This window comes from Cyprinus carpio, chromosome B23, assembly GCF_018340385.1.
Source record: "Cyprinus carpio isolate SPL01 chromosome B23, ASM1834038v1, whole genome shotgun sequence".
Taxonomy (NCBI): Eukaryota; Metazoa; Chordata; class Actinopteri; order Cypriniformes; family Cyprinidae; genus Cyprinus; species Cyprinus carpio.
In genome coordinates, this window is record NC_056619.1 from 26,396,146 (window position 1) to 26,421,145 (window position 25,000).

The 25,000-nt window shown below is 36.5% G+C and overlaps 3 protein-coding genes across 3 annotated transcripts in view; 1 reads left to right on the forward strand and 2 right to left on the reverse strand.

Annotated features, from left to right (window-relative positions):
• Positions 1–4,599, reverse strand: part of LOC122141951 (tetratricopeptide repeat protein 39B-like) — a 16,105-nt gene extending 11,506 nt beyond the window's left edge. The window contains exons 1-4 of the mRNA XM_042750883.1: positions 4,268–4,599; positions 1,267–1,301; positions 1,042–1,146; positions 1–8 (exon numbers count right to left, since the gene is read on the reverse strand). The exon at positions 1–8 is cut by the window's left edge and continues 124 nt beyond it. Coding sequence (XP_042606817.1) covers positions 1–8; positions 1,042–1,146; positions 1,267–1,301; positions 4,268–4,312 — 193 coding nt within the window. The 5' untranslated portion in view covers positions 4,313–4,599. The remainder of the gene's footprint in view (positions 9–1,041; positions 1,147–1,266; positions 1,302–4,267) is intronic.
• A 2,155-nt stretch (positions 4,600–6,754) lies between these two features.
• On the reverse strand, positions 6,755–18,572 carry LOC109089679 (lens epithelium-derived growth factor-like). The gene is made up of 13 exons (XM_042750882.1): positions 18,248–18,572; positions 17,902–17,982; positions 17,760–17,821; positions 16,587–16,725; positions 15,780–16,226; positions 15,522–15,699; positions 14,313–14,799; positions 12,120–12,160; positions 10,537–10,616; positions 10,325–10,426; positions 9,274–9,430; positions 8,387–8,465; positions 6,755–7,482 (listed from the first exon to the last, which is right to left on the reverse strand). Exons 1-13 carry the CDS (start codon positions 18,263–18,265, stop codon positions 7,467–7,469), a joined length of 1,887 nt encoding a protein of 628 aa, XP_042606816.1. The 5' UTR covers positions 18,266–18,572; the 3' UTR covers positions 6,755–7,466.
• A 225-nt stretch (positions 18,573–18,797) lies between these two features.
• LOC109061585 (coiled-coil domain-containing protein 171-like) overlaps positions 18,798–25,000 on the forward strand; it is an 18,031-nt gene continuing 11,828 nt past the window's right edge. Inside the window, exons 1-7 of the mRNA XM_042750895.1 lie at positions 18,798–18,959; positions 21,022–21,188; positions 21,264–21,414; positions 22,789–22,963; positions 23,208–23,398; positions 23,954–24,100; positions 24,988–25,000. The exon at positions 24,988–25,000 is cut by the window's right edge and continues 80 nt beyond it. Coding sequence (XP_042606829.1) covers positions 21,052–21,188; positions 21,264–21,414; positions 22,789–22,963; positions 23,208–23,398; positions 23,954–24,100; positions 24,988–25,000 — 814 coding nt within the window. The 5' untranslated portion in view covers positions 18,798–18,959; positions 21,022–21,051. The remainder of the gene's footprint in view (positions 18,960–21,021; positions 21,189–21,263; positions 21,415–22,788; positions 22,964–23,207; positions 23,399–23,953; positions 24,101–24,987) is intronic.

The window sequence follows — 25,000 nt, forward strand, 5'->3', positions numbered from 1 at the left end:
CCTTACACCTGCAGAACACAGCATCACCATACACACTTCCTGAGTTTAGTTACATTCAGATACATTCAGGTGATTGTATTTAGCAGGAGAATTCAAGAAACTGAATGAACAAATAGAATAAAACTAAGTGAATCACAGTCAATGTGGATCAGATACTGTTTGGTTACCCACATCCTTCAAAATATCTTCTTTTGTGTTGCAGAAGAAAGAAATTAATAGCTACAGGTTTGGTAAATGATGACCGAAATTAAATTTTAGGGTGAACTATCGCTTTAATGACAGTCGGCAGCATGTTCAGTACTGTCCCTTTAAGAGCTGCACGCATCTAATATACAGACACGCATCCGTTTCTCTCTCAACTGTTTACTTTCATTTTAGACATAACCAGCTGAGTCTATAAAAGCAATAAGACTCGTGAAGCCGTGGTTTACAGTGGATTTATAACCGCTAAGAGGCGAAGCGGAGTGCCTAAAACCCCCTTCGCTGTTATAAATTCACTGTAAAGCACGGCTTCACGGGGATTATTGCTTTTAGAAAATGGTTATTTCATATATGTAGTAAGGTTTCACAGAATAAAACAGAGCAAATAAAGTGTAATGATATTAATAAAAACAGCATTCTTCCACCAAACAATGTAGTTCCTCAGAAACAGTTGTGGTTGCAACAAAGTGGTTGCCGAGCAACACGCAGAAGTAAACAAAGGTGTGTGTTACTTTGTAGAGTAATTTATAACAGCTTCGAACGTGGCTCAACCAATCAGAATCAAGGACCAGAACGATCCACTTTATAAATGTAAATATTAAATAAATTAATTTGATTAGTATTCGTTTTTTACATTGTTAGTTGAAATAAACAAATGCAGTTAATGTTAAAAAATGGAATCTTAATATTCACGTGACCACATGAACTGAAACTAATAACAATTAAACTGAAACTGAATTTTGACATTTACATTTAGCAGCAAAGCAGCTTACAGAAGAGGAACAAAAGCACATGTCAACGTGATTACAAAATCAAAGTGATCAGAGAGCAGTGGCTCACCAGGGTCTGAGCAGATCCAGCGCTTCAGAGAACTTGTTGTTGAGGACGAGGTTGAGGGCCATGCTGCACTCCTCTATAGACGTGCGCAGATCCATCTTAGATGCCCTGAACACACACACACACACACACACACACACACACACACACACACACACACACACACTGAGACCGCAGAAATCTGACGGATGATCTGAAGTGTTGTGTTCACACTGATCAGATACTCACACTGGGATGCGATCGAAAGCGTCTTCAAAACAGTCCTGAAACGAACAGAACAGATGAACATTAACGTGTGTTTGATCATGTGATCAGGTGACACGCATGAGTTCAGATCAGCTGTGACTTTCACTAACACACATTTACAGAAGTGTGCAAACCTGATGCCTTCATTTATGAAATTAACACTTTTATTCATCAAGGATGCATTAAATTGGTCAGAAGTGACAGTAAAGACATTTATATTGTTATAAAAGATTTCTATTTCAAATAAATGCTGTTCTTTTGAACTTTCTATCCATCTGTGAATCCTGAAAAATAAAATATGTATCAGTTTCCACAAAAATATTGTGCAGCACAACTGTGTTAAACATTGATAATAATCAGAAATGTTTCTTGAGCAGCAAATCATCATATTAGAATGATTTCTGAAGATCATGTGACACTGAAGACTGGAGTAATGATGCTGGAAATACAGCTGCACATCACAGAAATACATTACACTTTAACAGAGATTCACACAGAAAACAGATATTTGAAATTAGAATAATATTTCACAATTTTTACTGTATTTGTGATCAAATAAATACAGCCTTGGTGGCAATTTTTTTAATTTGGCATGAAGCTACATATCCTGCAGACAAAACATGGCCCACAGAAATTAGAAATATTGCAAAACTAAAATTAATAAAAGAATAAAAGTATTAAAATAAAACAATAAATAGATAAATACATTAAAAATAAAATAAATATTAAAAAATAAAAATATATAGTACCAAAAAATAATAATTCAAAAAAAAAAAATCAAATGTAATTTAAAAACTATAAAAAAAATAGTAAACATATTAAAATAATAAATAGAAGCAGAAAACACTTAGGCTCAGTCAGAATCTCTCACATCACAAGCTGTCAGGCGACTCATTATTCTGTGCTTCCTGTATTTCTAATTTCGCTGAAGGAGGAATGTGGTCCCGTCTGGAATTATGAAGCGTGTATCAGTAGTTTATTGTGTTTCTGGCCTCAAGCAATTACTATTTTTAAATTCTACCCCCTGCGGATGATGAGTGAATGTTCACAGAGATTCCTCTATAAATCACTCTGGATGAAACTAGAGAAAAAACCCAACAGGTTTCTAGTAAATTATTTAGTTTCACAATTTTACATTATATCATATCATATATATATATATATACATATATTATATTACATATATTATTTCATATATATCATTTTTGCATTCTATTATAGAGTCTGCTGCTCTGATCAGTATTTCAGTACATCTGTCAAACTGCACTTCAAAAAACAATACATCCGTTATGAAGAAAAGAACAATAGTGTTTTACCTTCAACATTAATAAATATTTTATCGTCAACTGCACTGCCCTACAATGACATGATCTCAGCTTCAAAGATCTTCATGACATTTTGATTTTGTAGCACACACACACACACACTCTCTCTCTCTCTCACACACACACACACACTGAACAAAGGTGAATGAGTGTAAATATGTTGCAGCAGATTTTATGAATGATCCACAGACTTTGACTGGAACGCTGGTAAACCAGTTTGCCCTTTCAAACTATTTAAAGTCTTATAAAGATTGGTGTATGTCTCTGGCAGGAGTGTGTGTGGAGTGTAATGTTGTAATAGCATAAGTGGATTACACGCGTTAGGCTACAGATCACCGGCTCAAACACACACACACACACACACACACACACACACACACACACACACACACACACACACACACACACACACACTATCTGTGTCCGATCAACAACAAGCAATCTGCAGTGGAAAAGACACAAAGTCAGTGAGAGTGAAGGTAACTGGATCTGCTGCACACACACACACACTCACTAACACTCAAACACACACACACACACACAGTGCCTCGGATGTTTATCATTAATAAATAAACATCATGCAGCACTGAGACACACACACACTCACTAACACTCTCACACACACACACACACTGAACGCTTTAAAAGCCTTTCATCAGATGATCTGAAACACACAGCACTGTTACGAGTGTGTGTGTGTGTGTGTGTGTGTGTGTGTGTGTGCTTACCAACCCACGACAGCAGGCTGAAGCACCTGGTTGCCATGGAAACATTTCTATCAGGTGACAATATGAGATAAGAAATGAGGCGCTGATACGCAGAGCTGAACTGTAGTTATTAATGTAGTCTAGGATACTCAATTTATTCTGACTACCTTTTAGATTACTTTTTTTTTAAATCTAACTTGTTTTGAACTTTCAATTAAACACACCATTCTGATATAAAAAAGCAAAGAGAAAGAAAATACGTTCCATTTTTTTATATAAACATCATTAAAATCATAACACCAGGGTTTTCCAAACTAGGCTCAATTCAAGAACTGGCTTGTTGATAATAAGCTAATAATTCATTAAAAAACGTATTTTTATTTAAATAAAAAAATATTACTCTCACTGTACCATGGTACTGTTTTTTTTTTTTTACTCATTGTACTACTAATATTTTTCTTTATATTATGTATTTCTTCTGTTAACTATTAAGCCATCATTGATTTAAAGGTTGTTGGTATGTTTAGTACGCACTGTAATCTCTGTTTGTTATTATTTCAATACAAGAATGTAACACTGTATCACGGGACCGACAGCACTTTCGTTTATAAGTGCACGCGCGTCGTGCTTAACCTTTATGACGTCACCGCCGTTGTATAAATATGCAAATGACGTTTACCTGAACACGCACGCACATCTGCTATTATTGACACCGAGTCAATATAGAATTAAATCTCTGACTGTCGAGTTTCTGAAGAAATCTAGACGAACGCCCAGCGACTTCCGCGTCTGAGAGAAAGAGAGCCCTATGTAGTGTGCCAGCGGCTCAACGCCTAATGAGTGCCCTAAACAGCGCGTCCGCCGCACAACACAAGCGCCGTTTGATCGTCAGCACAGACCGGTTCGGAGACACGGCCGGTGTCTGCGGTCAGATATCAGACGGACACTCACCTCCTCCGGTTCCGCGCCGTCCGCTCCGTTACCGACCCGAGCCATGGCGCGCGATTCCCTGAGATCGGATTAACAGTCGTACATCTGGATCAGTCTGGCTTCTCCGCTGCTGGAGACGGTTCTTCGCGGCGGACTCCGTCGGTAACGGTCAGTTTTTCGGTACTGACGCCGAACGTCGTCGGCTGGAGGCGTGACGTATGGTGCACCGGACACGCCCATCAACGCGTCACGCGCGCCCTTGGTGATTAGAAACGGTGTAATTTCTATAATATTTATAATTTATAATTCAATTAATCACCCAGAAGCGCTGGTATGAACAGCCGTTTGTCATTCATCAACGGTCTGCGTGAACCGGACGCAGAATTACCGGTTTACCACCGCTCATGAATATTAATCGGCTCTAACTTTGCCTGTAACTGTCACGTCTTAATTAATATTCATGAGCCACGGCAGGCTTCGCTCATTGGCCAGCAGACTTCCGTAATAGGAGTCCTAAATGTTTTAAAATAACTCAGGAAAGAGTGATTAATTCCAAAACCAGTCATAAGGTTCTTATTTATTTCTTTTTATTGAAGCTGGATGAATAAGCTGCAGCTCGTCATATTAATGGAGTGTTTCACTAGTTAGCAGTACACCTCACCTGAATATGTTCCTAGATTTCTGTTGGATGCATCAACATGGAAAGCATCTTTGGAATGGAAATATGGATATTTTATTTGTAAACATCATTTTTTTTCCCGCTCATTTCAGTAAATGTGATAAAACCTGCGAGTTAAGCCAGTAGTAGTGCTGACAGTGTCGTGTAAACATGACTGAAGGAGCAAAAGCGGAGGAACACACAAACAGATTCAGTTGAGTGAGTCATTCACGCCGGAACCGCTCCAATTGATTCAAACTCGATTCACTTCAAAGGAGCCTTTCATTTTCGAATTTCGACATCGCTTGTAATAATTTTAAAAAGCATACAGTGATGGGAGCTTTTCGAAACTACGAATGATTCACTGTTTCATAGCGCTCCAATCGGATCGCGTATCAAGAATCATTTGATTCAGATCGGAACTTCAAAGTGTGTATCGCGAGTCATTTGACTTAGAGCTGGACTTCGGAGCGCTTTTTTAAGGCAATACTAGTCATATTGAGCAACCACAACAGAAAAACAAACAACACTTTAACACCAGGCTGTTCTGGAGATCTTAAAGTTCACAAAAAAAAAAAAAAAAACTGAAAAATGTTTCTATAGGTGCACTGCCAAAACAAATGAATGAAGCCTTCTTCTGAGGCATGACAAAAACAGCAGTTCACTTCAATATCTGACTAATATTTTCTAAGAAAGGCTTATCTAAACCACAGATTTACCGGAAATATCAGCCGGTTCATGAATCTTTTGATTCAGATCGAATCTTCGGAGCGGGTTCATGATTCTTTTGATTCAGATCGGGACTTCGGTTCGAGTGTGTTCGCGAAAAGCGAATCATTTGATTTAGATCAGAACTGTTGTGAATCTTTCTTTCTTTTTTTTATTAAACAGTACATAGCATCAAACCATTAAAGTACTACACTTATAAAAACAAAGAAAAAAGAAAAAGTATACACTGAAACAAATCCCTTCAGAAAATGTACAATGGTTTTATTTTAGTAAAAGTGTACTAACTATGGTTTTTGGTGTACTGATTACCATAGTTTTACTACAAATACCATGGTTAAACTGTGGTAACCATGGTGTTTTTTTTTTTTGTAGTAAAACCATGGTTAATTTTCGTAAAGAAATGTGTTGCCAAGTTAACAAAACAAATATAACAAATGTACACCTTAAGAGAACACATGGGATGAATTTAGATAGTTTTCACTGCTTTAGGATGACCAGAGCTTTGGATAGTTTCTATAACATACTTGTCTAGATCAACTTTGAATACAGAAAAGGGATTTAGAGAGATTTTTGTTTATGTATGTAAAATATAGCTAGCAGGAAACAAATTAATTGTTACATTTTTGCTACATTCTCGTTTGAGTAGTCAAACAATTCAAAAGGAAACATCTTTAAAACTGCTGCTGTAATCTTGCTGCTTTTTTATATAACCAAAATTGTGTAATTATATAAATATAATAATGGTATTAATACATATTAAGTTTAATAATTCAGGTTTAATATTTAAATTCATAAGTAGTACGTATTATTTCTACACCGTAAGAATACTATTATATTAATATTTACATATATTAATTTATATACCTATTCAATATATATGTACATTTATATTTAAAATATTAAACAGTATTAAATGCATAGTATTAAATGTATTTTTATTAATACATTATATTAATATAATAATGTATTATATATATAAACTTTTGGTTTCATCACATTGTAAATGAAAGCTGAAGATGATCGTGACGCAGTAACTAACGCAGTGATCTGTTTTCTGAAGGCACTCAGATGTTATCACAGCTGAACACAACAATCAGATGAAGTCACAACACAAGCTCCGGTGAGGACTGAAGATCAGTTTAATGCAGAGTCACTGTAATATCACACAGGAAGCACATGCAAGTGCTTAATAATACAAATCTACGGCTAAATGCATTCATTAAAGACAGCGTCTGTTGTGTTAGCACCGGATTCAGATCAGATATAGTGTGTGTGTGTGTGTGTGTGTGTGTGAAAGAGTGTTACTGTATGAATATCATGTAGCTGCCTTGTGTATAAACACGCACCATTTAACATCTTAATGCTCGGGTTTAATGTACTTGATCGTGTCACATCTTACAAACATGGGTCTGGAGGCGTGGAGCTAAATCTGCAGACGTGATCTAATGCTCTGTGATAAAAGGAAAAGGCATAAATCTGATCAGAATCAAATCAGACTTCACGAGAAGCCCGGACGAGTGAAATCGAAGCGTGTTTGATGATGTCCTGGCAGCAGAAACATCGCCGCCTCTGACCTTTATTAGTGTCTTTCTCTGGTTTTCTGAAGTACTGAAGAACTAAAACACTGACGTCATGGCACTGGGGTTCATCTGTGACGGGAAAACCTCGTGTAGAGAACCCGTGATTTACATGAAGAATCGCACTGGACGGTGAAACGCTCAGCGGGAATAAATAACTGCAGGGCGACAGGATAAAACTCTCCGACAGCGGATAAAAAGCCTGGTTTCAGAATAGCAACACAACAAGGATAAAAACGGCGGCGGTTTCCTCGCGTCAGCTCCTGTCCGCCCTGAAAACAGAGCGGAGAGCAGTCAAAGCATCTCTTCTCATGAGACACATGAGTCATATCGAGCAACCACAACAGAGACACAAACAACACTTTAACACCAGACTGCTCTGGAGATCTTACAGGAGCAGTTCACGCAGAAATGAAGAGGTGCTCACACTCAGATCTTTCAAGATCAGGATGAGTTTGTGTTTCTTCATCAGATTTGGAGAAATTAAGCATTCCGTCAATTTCTCACCAATGGATGTGAATGGGTGCCGTCAGAATGAGAGTCCAAACAGCTGATAGAAAAACATCACAATAATCCACAGCACTCCCAGTCCATCAGTGAACATCTGAGAAGACAGAAGATGAAAACAAATCCAGCATTAAGATGCTTTTAACTAAAATACATAGAGTCCATAATCCATAATAACACTTCCTCCAGTGAAAAAGTGTTCTGGTGTGAATCAGGAGAGAAATCTGCACAGATCAAGCAGTGTTTTAAACAGCTCTAAACTAATATGTGTCTGGATTTTGATGTGAGAGACGACAGCAGATGCACTTTTTCACTGGAGGAAGTGTTATTATGGATTATAGACTCTATGTATTTGAGTTAAAAACATCTTAATGCTGGATGTGTTTTCATCTTTTGTGTCTTCTCCAGATGTTCACTGCTGGACTGGAGTGCTGTGGATTATTGTGATGTTTTTATCAGCTGTTTAGACTCATTCTGACGGCACCCATTCACTTCCATTGCTGAGACACTGATGCAATGCTACATTTCTCCAAATCTGAAGAAGAAACAAACTCATCCTGATCTTGAAAGATCCACATTTTTGGGTGAGCTGCTTCTTTAACATGAGGTTGAGTTTAGACACTGTGTAGACAGCGAGGCTCACTGATGATGATGATGATGATGTCATACCTGTGAGGCACATGTTCAGTGGTTTGAGGCGCTTGTTTCGTATCTCGGGTCTCTTTGCAGACGCTCGTCAGACTCACAGCTGAACACACAGAGACTCACTCTTATAACCACAGAATCTAGCATGAAATCTGATCAACTTTGATTAAATCGATTAAGTACTTCTTTTAAAATAATCTAACTTAAATCAAAATGCTTAAAAAAACACATTAAAAATCAAGAATTTTCGTTGTAGTTAGGAAGAATATAAATGTTAAAGAACAAACCAGGGTTATTATAGTCACTAAAAACATTAAAAAAAAAAATAAAAATAAATATTGTTAAAAATAAATACAATTTGACGTTTTTATTTAATATTTCTTTAATACATTTTATTTTTATTTAAATTTCTTATTTTAATTAATTTTTAACTTTAATATTTATATTTCATTTTTATTTCAAATAACGATAATGTTCTTTTTAATAATTTTATGTTCAGTAAACAGTAATAACCCAGATACACAGTATAATAACAATGAACAACTTGAATAGTTTTTTTTTTTATATATTATAACTGTTATATATATATACATATAAAAATATAATACGATACCATAATAATAATAATTATAATAATAAATAAATTTAAAAAAGTACTCTTTGTGATTAGTTTTCGGTCTTTTATATTAAACTATACATACATTCATGATGCTGTTTTGTTTCTAATTGTTCAAGCAATTGTGTGTGTGTGTGTGTGTGTGTGTGAGTGAGTGTGAGAGAGAGAGGGAGAGAGAGAGAGAGTGTGTGTGTGTCTGTGTGTGTGTGTGTATGTGTTAAAGTGAGAGTGTCTTTGTGTGTGTGTGTGTGAGTGTGTGTGTGTGTGTGTGTGTGTGTGTGTGTGTGTGTGTGACCTGCTCTGGCGTCCGTCTCTCTCTCCTCCTGCAGTGAGTCGATGTATTCCTGACTCAGAGTCTCGTCGGCGTCTCCGATGAGGTAGATGTTTTTAAAGCGATGGTACAACATGGATGCTTTAAACATGATCGCCTCGCTGCCGCGAAACCAGCGCATCTGACCACACACACACACACACACACACACGTTACATGTGAGCCTGAACTCCACAGTCACGTCACTTGTATTGTGGTGACAGAAGAACACTGGGAACAAGTGGAGGGAAACGGGTAAATCCATGGAATAACAGAAAAAAAATATATGTTTTGTGCCTCTGGATGTCAGAATCAGAATGCAAATCATTTTTGTAGAATACTGTCATCAAAGACGCCATTTGAAGCCAAACGCAGACGTTTAAACAGACAGACTATGAATGAAATCTGCTTTGATTACTTCTAATGCATAAATTTGATTTAAACAATAGATCCACATAATATTCATATATGCAGTTCACAGGAGACGTACTGTACTAGCCCTACAGTTACAGCACAAAATACTATTTAAACCTATTACTATTAACATATGTGTCCCTGCAGCACAGAAGCAGTCATCAGTATCACAGGTATATTTGTAGCAATAGACAACAATACATTGAATGCGTCAAAATTATACATTTCTCTTTTATTCCTTTATGTTATTAGGATATTAAGTAAAGATCATGTTCCATGAAGATATTTTGTAAATTTGCTACTGTAAAATATATCAAAACTTAATTTTTGATTAGTAATATGCATTGCTAAGACCTTCATTTGGACAACTTTAAAGATGATTTTCTCAATATTTAGATTTTTTTGCACCCTCAGATTCCAGATTTTCAAATAGTTGTATCTCAGACAAATATTGGGATATTTGTGAGATATAATGTTGGAATTGCGAGAATAGAAGTCAGAATTTTAAAATATAAACTCAAATTTACTTCTTTATTCTTTTATCCCATGGCTTCCACAGACTGCTTCTTGAAAACTGTCATTTTCTGCCACCACAAAAAACACCGAGCTGTTCTCTACGTACCTTTCTGAGCGTGTCGATGAGCTCGCTGTGGTTCTGAATGTTTCGAGACGAGACCGGGACGGTGCTCAACTCATCCAGAGCCGATAAACACTTACTGACATCCTGAGAGAGACACACACTGATCAGTAATCACAGCGGGGTCAGGGAGCAGCTCTGAGAATTATGACACTGAACATAATATACTTTATAAATTATATTAAATGGGTTCATACTGGATTTTCGAGCATCATTGAGATTCTGATGTCACCATGCAGCCGGTAGAGCAACGAGTCTGTGACGGACAGAGAGTGATCTGAAACACACACACACACACACACACACACACACACACACACACACGCGGTTAGACATACACACACACACACACACACACACACGGTTAGTATATCACACACACACACACACACACACACACGCGCGCGGTTAGACATATACAAACACACACACACACACACACAAACGGTTAGACATATACACACACACACACACAGACACACAGTTAGATACACAGATACACACACACAGGGTTAGAAACACAGATACACACACACACACACACACACACACGGTGAGACATATAACACACACACACACACACACAGACACACACAGTTAGATACACAGATACACACACACAGGGTTAGAGATACACAAACACACACACACACACACACACACACAAACGGTTAGAGAGACACACACACACACACACACGGTTAGAGACACACACACACACACACACACACACACACACACACACACACACGGTTAGAGACACACACACACACACACACACACACACATGGTTAGAGACACACACACACACACACACACACACACACACACGGTTAGAGACACACACACACACACACATGGTTAGAGACACACACACACACACACACATGGTTAGAGACACACACACACACACACACACACGGTTAGAGAGACACACACACACACACACACACACACACACACACGGTTAGAGACACACACACGGTTAGAGACACACACACACACACACATGGTTAGAGACACACACACACACACACACACACGGTTAGAGACACACACACACACACACACACGGTTAGAGACACACACACACAGAGGAGACACACACACACACACACACACACACGGTTAGAGATATACGCACAACACACACACACACACACACACACACACACACGGTTAGAGACACACACACACACACATGGTTAGAGACACACACACACACACACATGGTTAGAGACACACACACACACACACGGTTAGAGACACACACACACGGTTAGAGACACACACACACACACATGGTTAGAGACACACACACACACACGGTTAGAGATATACGCACACACACACACGGTTAGAGACACACACACGGTTAGAGACACACACACGGTTAGAGACACACACACACACGGTTAGGCATATACACACACACATGGTTAGAGACACACACACACACACACACACACACACACACACAGTTAGACAAACACACACACACACAAACGGTTAGACATATACACACACACACACACAGTTAGAGACACACACACAGTTAGAGACACACACACACACAACAAACACACACGGTTAGAGACACACACACGGTAAGAGAGAGACACACACACACACACACACACGGTTACAGACACACACACAAACACAGTTAGAGACACACACACGGTAAGAGACACACACACAGGGTTAGACACACACACGCGGTTAGAGACACACACACACACACGGATTCAGTGTTGTTTGGGTGACGTGTGTGTCTCACCTTTGCGCTCTTCCTCTCTGCTGCTGCTGTTGTTCTGCTGTCTGTAGAAACACACTCCATTAATGACCATAACTATAACAATAACTAATATCATAACTACAATAACCATAACTACACCAATGCCTATAATGATAACGTTAACTATAACAAAAACTATAACATTTAATTTTATGTTTTATGATAAAGTCTTCTATTTAAAATAATACTATTATGTTTATTTGTATGTAATTGTTTTTTATTAATGTAATAATATTTATGAAAGCTATACCAGGGGCCTGTTTCATAACACAAGTTTACTAAATAAGCCAGGCTTACATCAGTTAGTCTACACTTGTTTTATGAAACAGGCTCCAGTAAATATAACGATGACCGCAACAATATCAGCAACTATTATAACGACAACTGTTATAACCATAACTATAACATCAAGTTTATCAATATTAATGAAAACTATAACAATAACGATAACGAATACCAGTGTAAAAATAACTATAACAGTAACGATAACGAATACCAGTGTAAAAATAACTATAACAATAACGAATACCAGTGTAAAAATAACTATAACAATAACGAATACCAGTGTAAAAATATGAATACCAGTGTAAATAGTGAATACCAGTGTAAAAATAACAATAACTATAACAATAACGAATACCAGTGTAAAAATAACTATAACAATAACGATAATGAATACCAGTGTAAAAAAACTATAACGATAGTGAATACCAGTGTAAAAATAACTATAACAATAACAATAGTGAATACCAGTGTAAAAATAACTATAACAATAACGATAGTGAATACCAGTGTAAAAAATAACTATAACAATAACAATAATGAATACCAGTGTAAAAATAACTATAACAATAACGATAATGAATACCAGTGTAAAAATAACTATAACGATAACGATAATGAATAACAGTGTAAAAATAATGATAATGAATACCAGTGTATAAATAACTATAACAGTAACGATAACGAATACCAGTGTAAAAATAACTATAACAATAACGAATACCAGTGTAAAAATAACTATAACAATAACGATAATGAATACCAGTGTAAAAATAACAATAACGATAATGAATACCAGTGTAAAAATAACTATAACAGTAAAGATAACGAATACCAGTGTAAAAATAACTATAACAGTAACGATAACGAATACCAGTGTAAAAATAACTATAACAGTAACGATAATGAATACCTTTGTAAAAATAACTATAACAATAACGATAATGAATACCAGTGTAAAAATAACTATAACAGTAACGATAACGAATACCAGTGTAAAAATAACTATAACAGTAACGATAACGAATACCAGTGTAAAAATAAGGATAACGAATACCAGTGTAAAAATAACTATAACAGTAACGATAACGAATACCAGTGTAAAAATAACTATAACAATAACGATAATGAATACCAGTGTAAAAATAACTATAACGATAGTGAATACCAGTGTAAAAATAACTATAACAATAACAATAGTGAATACCAGTGTAAAAATAACTATAACAATAACGATAATGAATTACCAGTGTAAAAATAACTATAACAATAACGATAATGAATACCTTTGTAAAAATAACTATAACAATAACGATAATGAATACCAGTGTAAAAATAACTATAACAGTAACGATAATGAATACCAGTGTAAAAATAACTATAACAGTAACGATAACGAATACCAGTGTAAAAATAACTATAACAATAACGATAATGAATACCAGTGTAAAAATAACTATAACAGTAAAGATAACGAATACCAGTGTAAAAATAACTATAACAATAACGATTTAAAACAAGCAATTAAAAACCATAATGGAGAACAGTGCGGTTAGGAAATAATGTATTATTTATCGGCTTTGATATATCGGCAAAATTTCTTATCGGTTCGATAACTTTAAAATTAACATTTATCGGCTGATACCGATATGGTGGCCGATATATTGTGCATCCCTAGATGTAACGATATTATCAATATCATGATATCGCGGTAACAACAATGAGGGTTGAGTCCCCTTTAAAGTGCAGGTGCAAGTCACTGACTTTTTTCTGACTTGAGTTTTCTAAGTTAAGAAAAAGTTGGAGCTCTCAAAGTGCATTAGATAGAATAATTTAACTTCAAAATGTACAAAATGTAATTTTTTTCCAATTCTTAATACTGATCTCACTCACTCTGTGTTGCTGCTGTCACGCTCTCCGTTCTGCTCCGGATCTTCCTTCTCTTCCTCCTCCTCCTCCTCCTCCTCCGCCGTGGGTTTGATGGGGCTCCTCTCGGGACGTGTCTGCGGCTCCTCGCAGTGCACCGTGTGTTCGGCGCCGGTCTGTGTCTTCCCTCTGGTGGACGTCACCAGTCCCTGCAGTGACTTCAGCACGCTCTGCCTCTTCTCGGCCAGGATCTGACTCCTCTGAGAGACACACAGACCGCTGCTGCTCCTCCGGATCTCCAAAGCGCTCTCCTCTTCATCTGTCGCTTTCTTCTCCTCTTTTGTCTCGTCTTGTTTTTCAGAGACACTCAGAACGTCGCTCTTCGTCGTCTTGGGTTTAATCACCGTCTCTGTCTGTTCAGGCTTGTCTTGTGTGTTTATCTTCTCGACCTCGCTCCTCTCCGGTTCTTCTGGTGCGGGCGTCTGCTCCTCCGCCAGACGTTTCCTCTTTGAATCTGTAAACCCAGCAGCTCTGATCAGATAAGCAGCTTTTTATGGTTATAATAACCCTCTACATTATGTGTTTCACTTCTGTAATGGGACTTATTTCTGAGTGAAACTGAATATTGAGAAGGAAATATAGCAAGCAGGACTTAATTAGATACTCAATATTACTCATCAGTGTTACATCGATGTCTAAAAACGATTAGCTTAATCTGAAGAAATTATGACAGAAATAAATTACTCAAAGTAGCATAATTCAAAAACACAGAATTTAGAGAAAATATAAATGAATTTGATTAAACATGTTTTTAATACGGCCTTCATAAGTAATTAGGTATTTTTTTTTTCATTAAAAATAATTTGTTTTAAGAAAATTTTTTTTTAAGAAATTATTTAAACAAACAAACAAAAAATGTTGTTAAATTGTTTATGTTTCAAGGCTGCAACTTTTTGATTACCAAAATTTTATTTCATCAATAAAATCGAACTCCCCCCAAAAAAAGGGTTAAAAAATGGAATTTTGGAACAAAAATAAAATAAAACAGATTTCAGTATAGGGCATGAACACAATTTTGAACTGATTTTTTTTTTTGTGCTGCTTAATATAATTAAGTTCATTTTTATGCACATCTGCCAGCTTTAAAATAACTCACTAAATGAAACGAGTGATGCCTGTTCTCTATTTTTAATGCCAGATTTCATGTCAGATCTCTGTTAAAAGACTTGAGTTCACCTGCTGGGCGCGAGGGGGCGGAGCTGCTCGTCACAGGAAGTGGAGCGTGAGCGTCTTCCTTCACATCAGACTCAGTCTGCGAGCGTGTCCGCTTCAGAGCGGGTGTCTTCGGCGGCGCGGCAGTGGTCTGGTCTGAGGTCTGGGTCAGATCTGCAGTAGAGCGCGTGATCCTCAAGGGCTGGAGGATTACAGCACAAAAACAACATTAACATCTGATATAATTCAGGGTAAAGGTGGCTAAACTCACATCACACAAACCTGCTTGAGATTGTGAGCGTCTCTCCGTTTCTTGAGCTTTCTGTTCAGTGCGTGTTTCCTGCGAGCGGAGAGCGTCTTCGCTGCTGCCGCTCCTCGTGCTAAAACGATCTTTCCGGACGGTAAAATCCTCCTCCGTTCGCCGGCCGTCTTCGCTGTCGTGCGTCTCTCGTCTGGCGTGACGGTCTTCGTCTCAGGATCTCTGGAGCGTGTTGATCTGGTTACGGTTGTTTTATCGTCTGCGGGAGCGACGGATTCAGACTTTGTTTTGCTGGTTTTCACAGGAGTTTCTTTCTTGCGAGGCGTCGCTGCGTTCGAATCGCTCTTCGGCGCTGACTCCTTACGGGATGCGCTCTGGTTCTTGGCTTCGCTCTGATCTTCTGCTTTCTTCTTCGTCCTGTCTTTCAGTTTCGGTCGACTCTCTGACAGTCGCTTCAGCAGCGCTGCTTTCTGTCACAAACACAGAACTCATGTTCCAGTGGTTTTATAACAGAGAACATCACAAACTGTGACACCGAGGGATGTAACGGTACATGCATTTGTAATTATTTTTAAAAAAATGTATTTGTAATTATTTTTTTTGTTTTTTTTGTATGAGTATGCATGTTTTTTGAGTATTTTTTTTCAGAATATATTGATTGTGTTTTTGTTTTATTTTCTCCAGATGTGAACTGATGGACTGGAGCGCTGTGGATTATTGTGATGTTTTTATCAGCTCTCATTCTGACGGCACCCATTCACTGCAGAGCACCCGTTGAATCAGAATCAGCCCACGAACTGGACTATTTAAAACTATTTATAAACACTGACCTTGTGACCTCTGAGGCCCACACCCGGGTCGTTCTCGATCTCCCACATGCCCTCCTCGAAGCCGCCGCGTTTGATTGGCCGGCCGTACTTCTCTTTGTTTGGCCAGTAGGGGACGATGTCTTTGGGCAAGAGGAACGTTCTTGAAGAGGAGAGATGGAGAGACAATACTAGTACCTGCTAAATACTGCGCTGGCTAACAGTAAAGGACACGATATGCATTGATGCATCTGGTAAAAGCATTATCAAAAACGACGTGCATTGCATTCTGGGTACTGTTTATACTTCATCAGTTCATGCTTTCCTAAAATCAAACACATGAGATATTAAATTAAGGTACTAAAGAGTTTTTTGTTTGTTTTTTTTTATTGTTTTTTTTTTTTTTTTTGTTTTTTGTGGATATACTTTTAATGTAGTAATAAATTGTTTTTCAAAGAGTTTTTTAAAACGTTACAAAAAATGCTGTTCTTTTTGAATTTTCTATTAAAAAATGAATTCACAAAGCATTTATACGCACACACTTTTGCACGTTTTCACAATCAATCATGATTTGTTCAAAAAGTTTCTCACTAATATTTATTATTAATTTCCGAACAAATGCAGGAACAAATAAAGCCACACGTATGCAAAAATCACATACATTTTAAGATTCAATTCTATACATACTTAACTCTGAATATATTTCATCATATACAGTAAAACTGCGAAACGCTGTTATAGTCAGAGCTATTACAGTTAACTAAAATAAAATCATCAAAAAACATTTTAGTTACTTAAAATAAACATTAACTGAAACACAAAGCTGGTTGCAAAGGCAATATTTCTCATTTTTGTGTAGTTTAAGCACTAAAACAACTAAAACTGAAATACAAATGAATAAACTATATTAACTAATGAATAAAAAGAAAAATAGAGTAATGATCCTACTCTATTATAATACACTCATTATGAAAACATGTGTGTGTGTGTGTGTGTGTGTGTATGTATGTGTGTGTGTGTGTGTGTGTGTGTGTGTATGTGTATATATATGAATATGTGTGTGTGTGTGTATGTTTATGTATGTGTGTGTGTATGTGTGTGCGTGTGTGTATGCGCGTTTGTTTGTGTATATGTGTGTGTGTGTATGTGTGTGTGTGTGTGTGTATATGTGTGTGTGTGTGTTTCCAGTTTACTCACATCGAGTGTGTTCCATAAAAGAAGATGGGGATCTTATTTTTGGGGGCTTTTCCTTCCCCAATCTGAGAGACATATAAGACAACACTGACTTCATGTACTGTATCTGATGAATATGCTTCATATCTGCTGTATACAAACTCACCCTGGCGGGCCAGAAAGGATAACCCTTCATTTTAGCAAACACTATGTCCCCTGGAGTAAACTCATCAGTGCTCATCTTCATCTGAGGACACAAAGGGTTAATTAATAAAAACAACACTCAGTGTGTGCCACCAACACACAGAAACAACAAACAAAACACTGGATCAGCGAATACATCGCTTAGATACATAGATTCAGCCTCATGGTTATAAACTTGCTTCTGTTAAACAATATTATATGCGTTTATTATCGTTTTATTTCTATCGACACTTGAGTAAATAAAATAACGTTAGCCGTGTTTGGCTAGCTCGGGCTAACATGAGCATATTGCGTGTGTAAAAACTCACCTTCACTCCTTTCTGCATATCTGCTCACTCAGAAACCACTTTAATAACTCCCAGGTTTAAAAACAAAACGGAAAGCACGCGAATTAAAAATATTATCACGCGATGAATGAGACGTGCATGAGAATGTGTGTCTCCCCTCAGCGCCGGTGGAATGGTTCGGTCCGCATTCCCGCTCAGTGCGACCGAGGAATGTACCACTACTCAGAGAGGGGGAGGGGGGTGATTTGTAATTTCCCAAAATATAATTACTAACAGGTTTCTTCTCAATGTTAGGTTTGATTACTGCGTATTTGAGTTTATGTGTAATTACTCGCGAATTTAAAAGTGTAGTTGTAAACTGAAACGCAAAATCGCATCAATGTTTTGTTAACATCGGTCGTTAAATAGTTAAAATTCCGCGGAAGGAAGCGGCAAAATAAAGACTTCAAGAATATTTTAACCCTTTTTAAAACATTTAACTAAATAAATAATAATAAAAATAAAAAACATACGTGCTGATTAAAAGTAACCAGCGGTTGATGTTTTGAGGAATATTTCGCGCTGTTTTTCGCTTGTGGTTGTTGTCATGGTGAGGGCGGAGGAGGAAACATGGCGTCAGATTCAAACAGACGCGGAGGGAGTTTTATAATAACACGGATTTAAACGATTTTATCTCGTTTCGCCTCAATATTTCATCAAACACTGATGTACGAGCATCGCGGGCCTTTAAATAGTAAGTCGGTGTTTAGTTGTACGCGTGTTATTTCGATTTAACCGTTTATCGCTTTTAGAAACAAACAAACAAACAACATACATTTCATTAAGTTCGATTAACGTTCACGTTAGATTCCGTAGAGCGTGTTATTTATTGCATTAACGCGAGTTTCATTAAATTCTTTTAACGTTAGATTCGTTAGATTTAACGCATCTTAATTATTTAAGTGTGTTTAAGAAGTGTTTTTTTTTTTTTTGTTATGTAAAATGAACGTTACATTGCTTTGTTTCTCCTTCTCTCTGTCAGAGTTAATTATAAATCCATCTGAAACATTCATGTATTTTGTTTTAGACATTTTTGGTAGCTGCTAACTCTTTACTTGAAGACTTTATATGTAAAGAAAGTATTTTAATGCATAAGTATGCCTTGCAGTGCACCTTATAATGCATTTTATGAGCTCATGAATTATGTAACACTTCATAATACTGTTTTATATATTTATATATATATATATATATAATTATAAGTGTTATGTAACACTTCATAATACTGTAAACATTACTATTTTTAATGTTATTGAAAGAAGTCTCTTCTGCTCATCAAGCCTGAATTTAGTTGATCAAAAATACAGAAAAAAACAGTAATATTGTGAAATATTATTACAACTTAAAATAATAGTTTTCTATTTGAATATACTTAAAAATAAGTTATTCCTGTGATGCAAAGCTGAATTTTCAGCATCATTACTCCAGCCTTCAGTGTCACATGTAACATCCAGTCTATCACATGATCATTTAGAAATCATTCTAATATTCTGATTTATTATGAGTGTTGGAAACAGTTCTGCTGTCTAATATATTTGATCAATAAAAGGTTAAAAAGAACTGCATTTATTCAAAATAAAAATAAATTCTAATAATATATATTCTAATAATATATTTTCTTTACTATCACTTTTTATCAATTTAACACATCCTTGCTGAATAAAAGTATTGATTTTATTTAAAAAAAAGAAAGAAAGAAAAAAATACTGACCCATAAATTACTGACCAGTAGTGTATATTGTTATTACAAAATATTTATATTTTTTAAAAACATAGCTTCTTTTTTTTTTTTTTTTTTTACTTTTTATTCATCAAAGTATCCTAAAAAAGTATCACATGTTCTGAAAAAAATATTAAGCAGCAGAACTGTTTCCAACTTTGATAATGAATCATCATATTAGAATGATTTCTAAAGGATCATTTGATAATGATCCTAAAAATTCAGCTTTGCATCACAGAAATAAATGATCATTTAAAGTATAATTAATTTAAAAACAATTATTTTAAATTGTAATAATTTATCACAATATTACTGTTTTTTCTGTATTTTTGATCAAATAAATGCAGGGCTTGATGAGCAGAAGAAACTTCTTTCAAAAACATTAAAAATAGTAATGTTTCCAAACTTTTGGTCTGTACTGTATATATATATATACTTTGTTATACCTTTAGAAAGTATGTTACATTACAACAGATGACAAGCAAGCAATTTAAGATGTAACATATTGTAACTTTGGTTAAAACTATAATGCGTTACCAAATTGGATTATGAATACCTTGTAATGCATTATACATTAATGCTTTTAGTAAAGTGTTCCCTCCATCAGTAGCACAGCACAGGTATATTTGTAGCAATAGACAACAATACATTGTATGTGCCAAAATGATACATTTTTCTTTTATGACAAAAATCATTAGGATATTAAGTAAAGATCATGTTCCATGAAGATATTTTGTAAATGTCCTACCGTAAATATATCAGAACTTAGTTTTTGATTAGTAATATGCATTGCTAAGAACTTCATTTGAACAACTTTAAAGATGATTTTCTCAATATTTAGATTTTTCTGCTCCCTCAGATTCCAGATTTTCAAATAGTTGTATCTCAGACAAATATTGTCCTCCTAACAAACCATACATCAATGGAGAGATTATTTATTCAGCTTTGTATAAAACAAAAGACCCTTACGACAGGTTTTGTGCTGCAGGGTTATATTTGTTCATCATCAGAGTGTAATGATGCTCTTGTTTCACAGATCTCAGGAGCGTAGCGTCACGTTGACCTCATGCCCACAGAATCGCCCGCCGTTCGTCCTCGTCATGGCAACCGGGCCAAACGTAAAGACCCTGTATCCACCCTGCGGGCGTCTCACCCGCGAGCCGCGGCGCCGTCTGCGCAAAACTCACAGGAGGAGATGGACAGGTTCCTCTGAGACTCTGTTACGTGTTTCTAGCATGTTAAGATGCACATGTATGACCTCGTCTGGTGTGTGCACAGGCTCCGGGACGTGATCGATCATCTGCAGAGAGACAGACGGGACGCTGAGAGAGAGACGGCTGAGGGATTCACTCTCACAGCTGAGCTCAGGTGGAAGATGAACCAGCTGGAAAAGGAGAAACTGGACTTCACTTCCAAGCACAATGAAGAGGTGCGTCCCGCTGTCTGTCACTCAGACACACATGCATTTGGTAGATGCTTTCATCCAGAGCCACTTGCATTGCATTTAAAGTTTACATTTAATAAGTTCATCCGTTCAAGTGTACAAATAAATAAAAAGTGATCAGCCACAATTTTCTACATTCTGCTTGACTCATTTTATTACTTAAATATAAGTGAAACATTAAATATAATCAGATTTAATGCAATTATTTAATAATATTTAATCATGTAAGTTATAGACAATGTATAATATATACACTGTAGTTATGTAACAGATTCTTACTACAGTAATAGCAGAAAATTATGCAGAATTATGTGCAACTAACTCTAAACCAAACATAATCTCATAAGCACGTTGTTAATTAAAATCACTTACTGCTTAAATGTATAATTACACTGTAGACTTATCCTAGAAATAAAGTTTAACAAAGTAATAAAATTAACTTCTACCGTCAATAACTTAAATTATGCATGCACTTTTAACTGTGATTGTGTCTGAAATGTGTTTTATAAATGAATGTGACATTTTTACAAAATTGGTTTAGAAATTCAGAATAAACAATGATTTTCTAGAAGATAAATGCACCACAGTCGCTGAATTAAACATGTGACAGAAAAACATTTTTATTACTTAAATGTTTATTTAAATAAAATTGAAGAAAACTGTAGTTTCCAAGACAATTGGTTTAACTTGAAGCACTAAAATAACTAAACAAAAATGGAAAAAATAAAAATAAGCATATTTAGATAAAAATGACAAACAAACACAAAAAATTAAAGAAAAAACAAAATATAAAAATTAATTCTAATTCAAAATATCAACAAAAACTTTTTAACTCGAAGTACTAAAATAACTAAAATTAAATTAAAATGGAAAAAAATACATTATATGCATGTTTAAATAAAAATGACAAAAACACAAAAATTTTAAGTAAAAAAAGAAAATATAAAAGTTAATTCTAATTCAAAATATCAACAAACTACTTAACTTGAAGTACTAAAATAACTAAAATTAAATAAAAATGGAAAAAATAAAAATTATGAGCATATTTGGATAAAAATGACAAACAAACACAAAAAATTAAAGAAAAAACAAAATATAAAAATTTAATTCTAATTCAAAATATCAACAAAAAATATTTAACTTGAAGTACTAAAATAACTAAAATTAAACTAAAATGGAAAATATAAAAATAAGCATATTTGAATAAAAATGACAGAAACTATAAAAAAATAATAATAATTCTAATTCACAAAATTAACAAAAACTCTTCTGGTACATCAGTGATGACTCTCTTCACATGACTGTATTGAGACGCGTTCCTGATGTGGTTTGTGAGTGAGTGTATGGTGTGTCCTGCAGGTGGCGCAGTACGAGGCGCAGGTGGCGCGGTTGCGGGCGCAGGTGGAGCGCGGCGAGGCGCAGCGGCAGACGATGGAGTACGACATTGCTGTGGTGAGGAGAGACGCAGCGGCGGAGAGGAGAAACACTGAGGAGAAGATGAATGACCTGAAGAAAGACAACCGCAGGCTGGACGGTGTGTGTGTGTGTGTGTGTGTGTGTGTGTGTGTGTGTGTGTGTGTGTGTCTCAGACCTGCAGTCTCCTGACGTTTGTTACTTATACGAATGCAGAGATATTTCTCAAAATCACAAGCTCCAGTAAATAAAAAGTCCTTTTGTTTGGTTGTTTGAGAGACTCAGCTTATCGTAACGAAAGCATTATTCAGTGTTTGTGTGGGAATGACCATGGTATGATATTGATATTGTGTGTGTGTGTGTAGTCCTCAACTTGGAGCTGCATCAGAGGGTATCAGATCTACAGAGATCTTTAGAAATAACGCAGCAGGCACGTGACGACGACCTTAAGGGCCTCACCACGGAGCTGCACGAGAGAGACCATCTGCTGCTGAGCGCAAACGCTGAGAACGACCTGCTGCAGGCCGACAAGAGCAGACTACAGACACTGATACAGGTGAAGATCTGTCTATCCGTCTGTCTTATATCAAGTTTGGGGTCAGTCAGATTTTTAAATGTTTTGAAAGTCTCCTCTGCTCACCAAAGCTGCATTTATTTGGTCAAAAATACCATAAAATTGTGAAATATTATTCTAATCTAAATCAGCTGTTTTCTATGTGAATCTCTGTTAAAGTGTAATTTTATTTCTGTGATGTGCAGCTGTATTTTCAGCATCATTACTCCAGTCTTCAGTGTCACATGATCTTCAGAAATCATTCTAATATGATGATTTGCTGCTCAGAGAAACATTTCTGATTATTATCAATGTTGAAACACAGTTGTGCTGCTCAATATTTTTTTGAGGAAACTGTGATACATTTTATTTTTCACGATTCACAGATGAAGAGAAAGTTCAGAAGAACAGAATTTATTTGAAATAGAAACCTTTTGCAACATTATAAATGTCTTCACTGGCACTTTTGATCAATTTAATGCGTCCTTGATGAATAAAAGTGTTCATTTCTTTTAAAAACGGCACTTTTGATCAATTTAATGCGTCCTCGATGAACAGGAACAGACTGACACTCTACAGAAGGTGAAATGTGAAATGGAGAGAATGAAGAGAGACAGAGAGAAGAATACAGAGAAACTGAGACACAGATCAACAGAACTGAACCGCAGCACAGAGAGAGAAGAGAAGCTGCGCTGTGATCTGGAGGTGAGTCAGTGTGAGGGTCAGTGTGAGGGTCACAGCAGTCTAAGAGCAGGATGGCTGACCTCCGATATAAACCTGATGTGATAGATCACATTGTTTTTATTTAAAAAAATAAGTAAATAACACATGCATTAGCTGATATGTAAATTTATGTATTTAAACAATTGCTGAAATGACATTCATATTTTTTACGTAATTTATAAAATAATTAGAAATAAGTAAATAAACAGACTCCTGGAAAAGTCAGATTTTAATGTGTGTGTGTGTGTGTGTGTGTCTCTGTGTGTGTGTGTGTGTGTGTGTGTGTGTTTCTGTGCTGTCTGTCTGTGTGTCTCTGTGTGTGTGTGTCTCTGTGTGTGTGTGTGTGGTGTGTGTGTGTGTGTGTGTGTGTGTGTGTCTCTGTGTGTGTGTGTCTCTGTGTGTGTGTGTGTGTCTCTCTCTGTGTGTGTGTCTGTGTGTGTGTGTGTGTGTGTCTCTCTGTGTGTGTGTGTGTGTGTGTGTGTGTGTGTGTGTCTCTGTGTGTGTGTGTGTGTGTGTGTGTCTGTGTGTGTGTCTCTGTGTGTGTGTGTGTCTCTGTGTGTGTGTGTGTCTCTGTGTGTGTGTGTGTGTGTGTGTGTCTGTGTGTGTGTGTGTGTGTGTGTCTCTGTGTGTGTGTGTCTCTGTGTGTGTGTGTGTCTCTGTGTGGTGTGTGTGTCTCTGTGTGTGTGTGTGTGTGTGTGTGTGTGTGTGTGTGTGCGTGTGTGTGTGTGTGTGTGTGTGTCTGTGTGTGTGTCTCTGTGTGTGTGTGTCTCTGTGTGTGTGTGTCTCTGTGTGTGTGTCTCTGTGTGTGTGTGTGTGTGTGTGTGTGTGTGTGTGTGTGTGTGTGTGTGTGTGTGTGTGTGTGTGTGCAGGCAGCTCTGCAGA

Coding starts and splice junctions, on each gene's coding strand:
- LOC109089679 (XM_042750882.1), bottom strand. Junction 17,822..17,901: donor ATCCTTTCTGGCCCGCCAGG/GTGAGTTTGTAT, acceptor TATGTCTCTCAG/ATTGGGGAAGGAAAAGCCCC. Junction 9,431..10,324: donor TCATCGACACGCTCAGAAAG/GTACGTAGAGAA, acceptor GTGTGTGGTCAG/ATGCGCTGGTTTCGCGGCAG.